The 11,696-nt window shown below is 62.2% G+C and overlaps 1 protein-coding gene across 1 annotated transcript; it reads right to left on the minus strand.

Moving 5' to 3' along the window:
* On the minus strand, positions 1-10,223 carry DUSP8 (dual specificity phosphatase 8; the record flags this gene model as incomplete). The annotated part of the gene is made up of 6 exons (XM_004717209.2): positions 8,031-10,223; positions 6,132-6,270; positions 2,380-2,546; positions 1,657-1,816; positions 579-702; positions 1-427 (listed from the first exon to the last, which is right to left on the minus strand). Coding segments are annotated over exons 1-6 (1,248 nt in total), but the record flags the coding sequence as incomplete, so codon positions are not given.
* Positions 10,224-11,696: the final 1,473 nt, after the last annotated feature.

Consider the following 11,696-nt stretch of genomic DNA (forward strand, 5'->3'; position numbering starts at 1 on the left):
CTTGTAGAGCTTGGGGACCTCTCCTGGGTCCGGAGGCTCGGGGCCGTCGGGCCGCCGGCTGGGTGCGTAGGCCGACTTGATGTCCAGCGAGAAGGAGCGCTTGAGGCGGCTGGCGTCCTGCAGGCGGTCGGAGGAGAGGTGCAGGCCTCGCAGGCCCTGCTGCAGGGCGCTGGTGGCGGGGGCCGAGGCCTGTGCCAGGGGCTCCCCGATTGTGGCGGGCGCGCCCTCCCAGACTCCGGGGGCGGCGGCGGGGGTGCTCTCTGAGGTAGGTGGTGGCAGCGGCGGTGGCAGAGGGGCTGAGGGGCCCGGGAGGGGCGTCCCGTCGGCCTGCAAGGCGGCCAGCAGCTTCAGACTGCGTTCATACTCCAGCAGCTGGCCCAGGAAGTTGAAGTTGGGAGAGATGGTGGGGCGCCGGTCCTTCACGAACCTGGGGGCAGGGTGGTCAGGGTGAGGCAGGGCCCTGCCTGCCGGTCTCTGCCCCTGAGTGAGTCCCACACCCAGCATCCAACCCTGGCCGGGGGTGGGAGGAGGGGAGCGAGGTGGCCACGGAGGAAGGGCCCGAAGGGATGGGGGGCTACCTGTAGGCCTCATCTGAGGATAAACCCATGGTCTTCATGATGTAGGCGATGGCGATGGTGGCAGAGCGGGAGATGCCGGCTAGACAGTGGACGATGACCTGGCAGCTGGACAGCTTGGCTTTATCTAGGGGCAGGTTGGCAGTGGTGTGTGGGAGGCCTGGGGTTCCAATGCCCCTCCTTACCAAGGCAGTAGCCTTAGGGGACCCACCCCCTTCCTGCGAAGTCCCCAGCTGCTTCTCAGGGTGCCTCACCTTCTTCTGGCAGGAGCAGCTGCCCTCTGGGGGACACTGCGTGTGTGCCAGCGCACACACACACACGCACGCTCATGGGTATGCAGGCACACACACATATACACCCCAGCTGCACACACACACACAGCATGCACACGCACCGGGCACACACAGTGCGTGCACAGCCACCCCCTACATGTGCACACACAAATACATGTGCTGATGCTGGCCGCTCCTACACATGCATGTACCAGCTCAGAACATGTACATGTGCACATCCCAGTACATACAGCATGCACCCACATCAGGCTATACAACTACGGCACACACACGAATACAAACACATGAGCTCATGCTAGCCACTCCTACACATGTACACACAAGCTTGATAAACATACACATGTGCACACTCATACACAGGCATCTCAGCCCCCTCCACATATACACAGCATATGTGCACACCAGATGACACACAGTATGTACACACACCTACATGGGCTGATGTTGGCCACTCCTACACATGCATGCACACGCTCAGTACATGGACACGTGTGCATGAACCACACAGACATAGCTGTGACACATGCACGTACATCCTGGCCACATGTACATGCATACTCACAGATAGGAACAGCCCAGCCACACACACATATAGCATATATGCACACTAGGGTTTACAGTGTGTGCACACATTAGTTACCATACTCACACATGAATACATGTGCCCATGCAGGCCCCTCCTACTCCTGCACACTCAATCTCCATGCACATGCACACGGCAGACTGCCCTGCTGGCTCCCCGAAAGGATGAGTACACACCACAGCTGTGGCCACACCCCCTCGCTCACCGATGAACTCCACCGACTTGTCCAGCCAGGGCAGCAGCTTCTCGCAGTAGCTGTCGTTGACGGGGACGCGCATGAAGTGGCTCTCACAGATGAAGTCTGGCTTGGGGCAGGAGTTGCTGGCGTTGAGGACGTAGCTTATACCGTTCTGGGTCATCAAATCCTGGGGAGCGGAAGCAGGAGGAGGAAGGGAACGGGGGAGGGTTATAGGGAGGAGAGAAACCTTCTTCTGTGGAGCTGGGCAGGACCCAGGAACTTGAGGCTTGGGCTGACTGACTGCTCCCTGTGTAGGGGCGCGCCGTGAGTCACCTGAGAAGCATGCTAGGTCAGCTTGGGTCAGGCATGACGTGTGTGGGGGCTTGGTCAGGAGTCCAGCTCTGCCCCTCTTGACACCCACAGACCCCTCCCTCCCAAGGTCTCTGGCTATGTCCCCGCCCACAGTCCTGGGTGCGGGGAGGGTGGACAGGAGGCCTTGGGGGCAGCCAGAGGGAGCCCTACGAATCCCTTCTCCCTCCTCACCATTTTAAAACACAGATCATTTCAGGGCTGGCCAGGGGCCCGGTGACATCAGCAGTGGGGCATGCCTACTCCATTGTCACGCAGCCCAGCCCCCTCCGGCCCTCCCCAGCCCCTGTGGGTCCCCCTCCAGCCCAGTCTGCTCCTGTCCACGGCCCAGCTCAGCCCCCAGCTCCCTGCCTCCCACCAGAGCCCCTGGTGGCCACACACCTTGTTCAGGACATCTTTCTGAGAGCCCAGGTAGAGGTGAGGCAGGATGCGGGTCAGGCCCACGCTGGGCACCGGCAGGCAGGGCTGGGAGAGGCTCATGGGCATCAGGGTGGCCGGCTTGCCCTCGCAGAGGCCGGGGAAGCAGGAAGAGAAGGTAGCGAAGCCACCTGCAGGGGAGGGGGCCACGGAGCATGTGGTCAGAGGGAGGCCATTGTGACAGGTGACCCAATGTGGCCCCCCTCCCCGCAGAGCCGGGTTCCAGCCACAGTGCCTCCAGCAGAGGCAGCCTGCCAGTGTTCACATGTAGACACTGCTGCCTACCCACAGGCGACTCCACTGACTAATTAGGGGCTGGCTGAGGATGCCATGGCCAATGCCCATAAAAGTGGCTGTGGTGGCAGGGCAGTCAGGCGTGGGGCCCTGACCACCAGGGTCCTGAGTGGGAATCTGGCTCATGTAGCCCCGGCCGGTGCTTGTCTCCCAGCTCCCAACACTGTGGCCAGCGGCCAGGCCGTGCTTCCTGCACCTGCGCTGATGCAATTCTGGCCGTAAGCTGGCAGGGGCCCCGGGCCGGACTGACGTGCCAGGACCAGGAGGCCTGGGCTTCTGAGGGCCCCTCCCCCTGAATGACATCACCCCCCTGGGGTTGGCATCGCCTGCAGGGGCATCTGTGCTGTGACTCTGGCTACAGTCCACCCTGGGGACAGGGACCACACAGGGTACAGTGGGGCCAGCTCTGCCTGTGGCTTCCCCCTACTGATGCAGGTGTCCTAGCCCACAGGTGGGGCAGAAGGAACCTATCCACTGGGTCCAAGTCCCAGGCATGTCCCATAGCCAGTGTGTCCTCTGACTGCAAGGGGCTTGTGGGTGGTCTTGTCACAGGGCTGGCACAGCCAGCCAGACTCGGAGGGCTGGTCCTGGAGCTGGGAGTGACCTGTGGCTCCAATCAACTGGTTGGCAGCACCGAGCATCCACCAGTCCCTGGGCAGCGTGAGGGAGGCGGCGCCGCAAACTGACCACACTGCTGGGCACAGGTGGTCCTTATGCGTGTGATGCTCCGCCGGCCACAAGCACAGCCGGTCTCATGCATCACACAGAGGCCACGATACCACCCACCAGAGGGGTGGGTGCGGGGAGGGTGGTGCTCGGACCTCAGACCCCAAAAGTTGTTTCTACCCTGTCCTTCTGAGGCGGTCAGTGACCAGGGGCCCAATGACCCCAAAGACAGAGAAACCTTGGGCCCCATCTTTATTCTTGACCACACTCCAGGGCCAAATTGTGAGTACCTCCCATTAGAATGCCTGAAGGGGCACCCTGAGGCCCCATGGGAGCTGGACCCTGAGGTTTCCAGCTGGGGAGTGGAGGCAGTGGCAGTGGCTGGGGAGGCATGGAGGAGGTGCCCTCCCAGAATTTCCTGGTCCTGACAGCAGGGGTTGAGCATGAGCTGGGTGTCCAGGGCTGGGGGGCGTGGGGCCAGCAGAGACCCAGACACACCCCTCCAGCCTCCCTTGCTTGTGCCCCACCCTCTGAGCTGCTTGGCTAGTGTAGTTGAGTTTCACCAGGGACAGGGAGGCCAGGAGGGGAGGGGAGTGGTGGTGGGGCCCCCCAAGGCTTCTGAGCACCCTCCCTCAAGTGACAGCCATGGTGGGGGCTCCCTCTGGAGGAGGGAGAGGGCAGAAATGGGTGGCCTGTGCGCACACTGCCCGCTGAGCTGCCATCTGAGTGGGTGGCCAGCCCTTGATGGGTCTGGTCTTAGAGGGCATAGGCCGGAGGCCCTGGACATGGCTCTGTGAGCATGAGTGTGCATGTCTGTGCCTCCCCACCTGGGTTGTGTGTGCATGTTGTGCACCATGGTCCGGTACACCTGTGTGTGGTGGTTGTGTACATGTCTGTTTCTGTGTGTGCATGTGGTGGCCCTGTGTACAAGCATGCTGGCCCTCTGCATGTCTGTGTACACAGTGGTCCTGTCTGTGTGCATGCTGGTCCTGTGCGTGTCTGTGTGTGTATATGAGCACAAGGTGGTCCTGTACATGTCTGTGTGCACGCGTCTGGGCGAGGCAAGCTTGCAGAGGGCCCAGGTGTGCCCTGGCTGAGAGAGGTGCAGGAGAATGTGGTGGCCTTGGGGACTTGGTGGAGGGAGCCCAGATGCTCACATACCTCTACTGGGGTGTCATACATTGTGCCCAAAGGAGAGGTACAGAGTCCCATCTGGCCACCCCACTGACCTGTGTGCCAAGGAAAAGAACTAGTGCTGATTTAGGGTGGCCTCTGTCTCCACTCTCGCCAGAAACCATGGGCAAGTCCAGTGACGTCACCACCCTCACCGTGGCAGACAGTCTCAGACAGAGCCAGTGTCACGGTGCGAATGGTCCCCAAACACACCCGAGTCCTGGCCCTGGCCCCCGTGAAGGTGACCTTGTTTGGAACTAGGACCCTGTAGGGGTTTGGGCGGAGGGGGTACAGGGGGGCCCTAATGCTCCCCCCATGAGTGGTATCTCTAGAAGTGACAGAGACAGGAGGGGAGGACACAAGGCTGGGGTCACGGGCCCAACAGCCAAGGAGCATGCGAGCTGGTAAGGGCTGGGTGGCCCTGCATGCAGAGCTCGGGCCCCAGGTGGAGGGAGAAGGCCGACAGTGTTGCCAGCTACCGCAACCGACGGCAGGCTCCCTGTCCCCTGCAGCAAACCCACTCTGCTGACCTGTCAGGCCTGCGGACCCTCCCAGCCCCGTCTCCAGGCTGTCTGTCTGCTTGCACTGGCACTGACCCCTGTCTGAAATCTGGCACCTACCCCAGCCTCACCCCTGCCCTTCCTCCACATCTTCCCCTCTGCATTCTCTCTCCTGGTGGACTTGGCTCACCTGGGTCTGCCTGGTGGGGGTATTGCCTCAGAGTGACCCCCTAGCCCCTGATGTCTGACCAGGATCCTCTGAGCCTTAGGACACAGGTGTGAGGGGTCAGCACTTGATTGCCGTGAGGGAGAGGGCTTGGGATAGCATCTCCACGTCCCCCATGCCCACCCTCACCTGGCATGTATGCCCCAGATCCCTGCTGGCTCCAAGACAGACCAGCCCCACCAGGCTCCTGCCGTCTGGGGGTTGGGGTCACGGAAGCTTCCCCCATGTGGCTCTCCTAGGATAGGACTGTCTAGAACCCTCACTGAGTCCGTGTGCTCCTGTGGGCAGTGTGCGTGAGTATGTTTGTGTGTGCTCATGTGAGCATGCAGTGCACGTGCGTGTGTATCTTTGTGGGGAGTGTGCATGTGTGTGGGTGTGTGTGTGGAGTGTGCATGTGTGTGTCTGTGTGTGTGTGCACGTGTGTGTGTCATGTGTGCATGTGCGTGTGTCTGTGCAGGGCTGGTTGGCCAGGTGCTTTTGGAGAATGGGTCAGATGGGGGTGGGGGGGTGGCGGGCTCTGCTCATCCTCTGGCGGCAGCTGTGATTGGCTAGGCTGTTGCTAGGCGAATGGCAGGGACTGAGTCAGTTTTTCTGGGGATTTCCCTGGACCGGCCGAACTCTGTGTCAGCAGGAGTTTTCCAGATGGCAGGGGGACACCGCCACTAGGCCTGGAGTCTGGAAGGGGTGCATACCTCCATCTAACTCCCTTCTTCTGGTTCCACCAGAGGGCCCAGGGGAGGACCGGTGGAGGCTGGGGGGTGAGGAGAAAGATCTGGGGTGCTGTGGGGGCAGGATGGTGGAGAGTGGTACCAACTGTGGCCCCCCTCCTCCTGACCATGCCAGGGACCTGGACTCACCAGTAAGGATGGCGACGCTGTCGAAGCAGCCGTCCAGTTTGCTGAGCAGCAGCGAGAGGAAGCTGTCCGCGGCCAGCACGCTGGCGTCGTGCGTGCTCTGGTCATAGACCACCACGTCCTGGGGCTCTGCCGACTCCACCTGGGGGCCATGCGGACAGAGGTCAGGGGCTCGGCCACCCCGCACTGCTGCTGCCCATGTCCACCGGCCCAGGGGAAGGAGCTGTCACCTTGCCTCCTGTGGGCAGGGCCAGAGCAGGCACTAGCCTCCTTACCTGCCTGGTACCCCCACACCTGGACAGCAGCAACTGAGCTAGCCCCGCTCCCAGCCCCCCTGCAGTGATGGGGGGAGCTGAGGCTGCAGGAGAACCCCAGCGGCTGCTTGCTCAGAAGACAGCGCTGGAAGCAGGACTCCCCTCCCCTGGGATCTGTGTGGGCCACGGGGCGCTGGATGCCTAGTAGACTACTCAGGAGGGCTGTGGCCCCGCCCCCAGCACGCGCAGCCCCGCTGCCAGCCGCGGATGATGTCACCGGCAGCCAATGGGAACGCTCTCTGGCCGCGTCCTCTCTGGCCCTTTAATCACTGGACGGATTCCCTGCCTGGGGGCCCTTGGAGCGGCTCTGCTGGATTGTGGCGGGGGGTGGGGGAGGGAGGGCGCCTATAGGGTTGCCCCACCTGGGTCCGCGCGCGCGCGCAGACCTCGGCTCTCCCTCTAAGCCACCCGGTGCCACCTCCCGTCCTTCCCCGGCCCCCAGGCCATAGAGGTGGCATTCCTGAGGCTGGGGAGGCAGTGGGGGAGGGGGGCGCACCCCTTCCAAACCCATTGTCCTGGTGGTCCCTTCCCAGAACAGAATTTGCTGTCTCTGGGGGTTCCCCCAGTGTGTGTGTGTGTGTGTGTGTGTGTGTGTGTGTGTGTGTGTGTGTCAGAGACCTCCACTCAGCGTCCATCACTGTGGTACAGTGGAGGCCGACTCCCACTGATCCCAGAGGACAGAGTAAAATGCTTCACAGGGTTTCCGGACCGCAATCTATGGCTGGTGCAGAAAGCCTCCTCCTTCTCCTAAGGAGGGACTACTGGCTTTCAACAGTCGCAGCAGCCCCCAAATTAACCTCCAATGTCCCTGGGAGCCACGGAAGCCCCCAGGCGGGAAGGCAGAGGGGTGGCTAAGTAGGCCATTGAGCTGGTCTATGAACCTCGTCTGCGCCACCAGCCGAGGGATCACAGCGCAGCACGTTTACTCAGCACAGTCCTCTCCGACACACTACGTGACCAAGGTCAAATCAGACCGTGTGACCTTGCTCTGCTCTGCAGAGAGAGAGGACCCTAGAACACCCACCCCCCTCCCAGCTTTTCCTGAGGAAGCAAGGGGGCCACTCGCCCTCAAAGATGGGCGAGCCTGGCTGGGGTCTGCACTGGGTGGACAGCAGCGCTGTGGTTTCCCTCGATAAGCCTACCGCAGGCAAATGTGAGCATTAGCTGTGTGGTGACTACACAGCGGCTCCGTGGACCCCTGGGCCACTCCCCAAGGCCTGCGACCGACTCCGCAGTCCTGTCCCCCATGGGCATCTGCCCTGCCCAAGCCCCACGGCAGCCTGCACCCTGTGTGTGGGTCCTTGCTGTCACACCCACTTCACCCCCATTTATTCTGTGTCCCCGATAGGCCAGGGATGTGGGGCACAAATGCCATGAGGGCACCCCTGGGGGGCTGAGAGCAAACCCGACAGAGTCAATGCTGGGGGAGGGGTATCCCACAGGGGGCATCCATGCAGTGCTGAGGGACTGGCAGATGGCTCCGGGGTGAGGGGTCTGCAGGTAGCTGGGAGCTCCTGGAGGATGTGGGGGCACCAGAGGAGGTGGGAACCCCCGGAGGAGGCGAGGTCCTGCCTGGCCTGACTGGTACCTGGCTTCGAGAGGCAGGCTGGACGAGCTCGGCGATGGTGACCTTGCCCTGCAGTAGCCGGCGCCGCACCAGCTTGGAGCAGCAGATGTTGATGGAGCTGAGCACGTGCCAGCTGTTGTACTCCACGAAGGAGCGACTGTCGATGACTAGTGGCCCCCCAGGCCCGCCCCGCAGCAGGCTGGCTAGCTTCTTGGCGTCCATCACCTTCCGTGGGAGCCGGTCCCCAGCCATAGTGGGCAGTTGGGGTGGCAGGAGGGAGGGACCCCTGAAGCAATGAGGGGTTGTCGGATGGCCCGGGTTCTGGTCTAGAGTTTGGAATGACTGGGCATGGTGTCAGACCTGTGGGGGTGAAAGGGAGGTCAGCTGGGCAGGGCCAGCCTCAGAAGGCTGGGGTGGGCTGGGACACCCAGCATGGTTCCTCTGACTGCTTTAGGAAGACCAAGTCCCACCAGCTTCATGGGGGAGGGAGTCAGACTGGTGTCTACAAAACAGCACGCCCTTCTGGGGAAGCTTGTCCCTCTGGGTTGTGGAGGCCCCTGTGCTGCCCTCCTCAGCAAGCAGTCACAGACCCAAAGAGGTTCCCATCCTGTGCCAACTGGGCCGAGGCAGAACAGGGTTCCAGACACACCCCAGAACATGCCACACCCATCTTGAATACAGACCTCATCCTTCGACTTCAGCTTCAGGACCCTGGTCAAGACAAGGACCCAGGACATGCCCTGAATTCTCTTCTTAGCTCTGAGTTCTCACTAGCCAGTTGGCCCTCACCCACCCCACCCTTCCTGAGCACCCTTCCAGCCTTCCTGTGGACAGCAGCTCTGAGCCCACGATCCTGGAGCCCCAACAAGCCGGGGGTAGTGGGGGGGATCATGGAGGCGGACAGTGGGTTGCACTCCACAGGTGGGGCTCAGAGGGGAATTGGGCGGAGCTCCCCAGCCACCACCACTGTCGCCACTAGTGTCCCACACACTTGCAGGACTAGTGAGGAGCAGGTGCCCTACAAGGGTGGTAGCACTGGGGGTATCAGAGTGAGCTGGGGTGAGGGCATCAGGGGATGAACGTCTGCACACTGAACCCCTCTGGATGCTGGGCCCCTCCCAGCCTGACCTCCCAGCTTTGGGCTAAGGAGTGTATGGCAGAAAGAGGGGGGCAGATGCTGGGGACCTGTGGGCTCCAGACCCTCCTCTATATACTTGGGGGCCAGTCTTTGCCTTACCCCACCCTGTTAGTACCTGAGTCCCCACTCCCACCAGGATGGGACCTTCTCTAGCCCACCCCAAGTATCATAACCCCCACACCGCAGGGTGATGAGCTTGCTTTAAATATGGGGGAAACTGAGGTTCAGTGTTAAGAGTATTGTCAGTGCAAGGTCACATGTAAAGAGGGCCCATGGAACCAGGACCTCCCAGCCCCCAGTGTGGGATCCAGGAAGACGGGCAGACAGAAGGACCCCCAGAGAGGCCCCTAGTTCTCAGACATCATAGTTACCTGACATCAGTGTCCCCCAGGCTGGAGTTCCATCCATCATCCTTGACCCTTAACAATTCTGGGGGCCCCAGAGCCACAGTAGAGGAGGTGGGGGGAAGGGGTCTCATAGCAGCAGGTGTGGGCTGCATACCCACCTGGCCAAGCTCCAGAACAAGGTGAGCTACCCCAAGAGTCTCACTCCACTCTATTCCCGCCATTTGGCCCTCCCTGCCTCCGGCTTGGCTGTCCTTTCCCACTTGGGCCTATTGTTGTCCTGGCTGGACAGGCAGCTGGAGGCTGCGGACCCAATATCTGGGTGGCTGCATGCCTGGTCAGTGTCAGAGACATGAGGTTTGGTGGACAGACCTCCCCCCTCACTGCCCCAGTATCCTCGGGGTCTTTTCCACTGTGGGGGCAGTTAGACCACACGAGGCAAAGATGACAGGGTGGGGTCTCTGCCTGCTGAGGGAGGGGTCTCTGCCTATCCCTCCAAGGGGTGTCTGCTGGCCTGAGGGAGGTCCCCATCCAGTGAGGGGCATCACCATCCCACTGCTGTCTGATTTCTCAAATACTTCGGGGCACCCTCACCCCCCACCCCCATGGTGACAGGCTGACAAGGTGAGGGGCAGAGTTCTCCTTCCCTGGGAACTTGGGACCACGAGGCAGGCTCTGAGACCCAGGGGCTGGGACCCGGGCCTGGGACCCTGTGGAGGGGGCCCGAGAGCTGATACTGCAATCATCGCTGGTCTCAGCCCATGCAAGCCCGGCTCCCACCCTCTGGGGGTACAGAGCAGTTGGGGTCCCAGGCGGTGCAATGCCCCAGAAATCAAGGCTGGAGGATGGGTGCCCTGGAGGGGGCGTGGTTCGGGGAGGGGAGTCCAGAGGTGGGGGGCAGTGGGCAGGGCTAGAGGGCAGGCAGATGGGCTCCTCCGCCTGCTACCTGGTCCGTCCTGACTCCCAAAGCATCCTCCCAGCTCGGCCCTATTAGCCACTGCAGCACTGCTATTTGCAGCCAGGGGGACTCATTAGTAAGTTAGCGCCTCCGCCATCGCCATGGCAACAGCAGAGGTGCCAGGCAACCACTGCTCCTGCCGCAGCAGCCACAGAGCAGGCTCGGGCTGCGGAGCCACCAAGGCCCCTCCCCCTCGCTCTGGCCCACCCCGAGCAGGTGCCCGGAGCCGGGGACCCAGCCTACTGGGCCGCACGCATGCCCTCTCGTCCTGGTCTGCCTACCCTGGTCCCCCTGCGGGAAAACCTTCCCAGAACGGAGCTAACTACAGGGCTTTCGGGGCAGAGCTGCGGGGAGCGCTAGCCTGCGCTCCTGGCAGCGCACGCAGATGAAGGTCGCTATAGGTAGGACCTGAGACTGCACTGTCAGGGACCTTGTACCCAGACCCTCCCAAACCAGGCCCCCCCACCCCCACCCCCTCCGCCACACAACACCCTGGAGCAGAGGGGAGTGGCTTCCCAGGGTCAGCCCCACCTGCTCTTATCAAAGGACTTTGAGCCAGCCCAGGGGGCAGCTGCTCCCCACCCAAAGCCAGAAGGAGGCCCCTCCCAGGCAGCGGCAGGGCCTCCCCGCTCCCTCCCGCCCGGTGCCCCCCCACCTCCCATAACTGAAGCGGCCTGGTCCCCCGGAGCCGGTGCAGCGGAGCAGGAGAAGGAACACGCCCCGGAGAGCACTGCGCAGACACACTGGCCCTGGCGGGCACGGGGTTCCCATAGCACAGCACGCACGGGGAATGTGTGCACTTACATGTATTCATGGCCGCATGCCCACACGCACGGACACGCTCATACCTCCAGGACCTGCGACCCCAAGTGCTGGCTGCGCGTGTACCTCCTCACCTCACTGCTCTGCACACAGGGGCGCCTCACGAGGCGCGCTCAAGGCCCCCAGAGCACACGCACGCACGTGACCGGTCACAGCTAGAGACCTGGGCTCACCCCACACTCCGAGATCGGCACCCTGCAGGGGGCCTGGCATGCGTGGGCAAAACAAAACCCGCGGGCGGGGTCCACGTCCATTCACGGCCCCACGTGTCCGAGAACTGGGTTCTACAGGGGAATGGGGTGGGGGCTTCCGGAAGTAGATGGCTTTTCTTTTCTTGGCTAGACTTTTCTTCAAGGCCCCCCTCCTGATAGACTTGACACTCCCACCTTTAGGTGGGCATTATAGTTCTGCATTGTTTGTACTCC

Source organism: Echinops telfairi, unplaced genomic scaffold (genome assembly GCF_000313985.2).
Source record: "Echinops telfairi isolate 266 unplaced genomic scaffold, ASM31398v2 ScPeMD7_37;HRSCAF=141, whole genome shotgun sequence".
NCBI classification, from domain to species: Eukaryota; Metazoa; Chordata; class Mammalia; order Afrosoricida; family Tenrecidae; genus Echinops; species Echinops telfairi.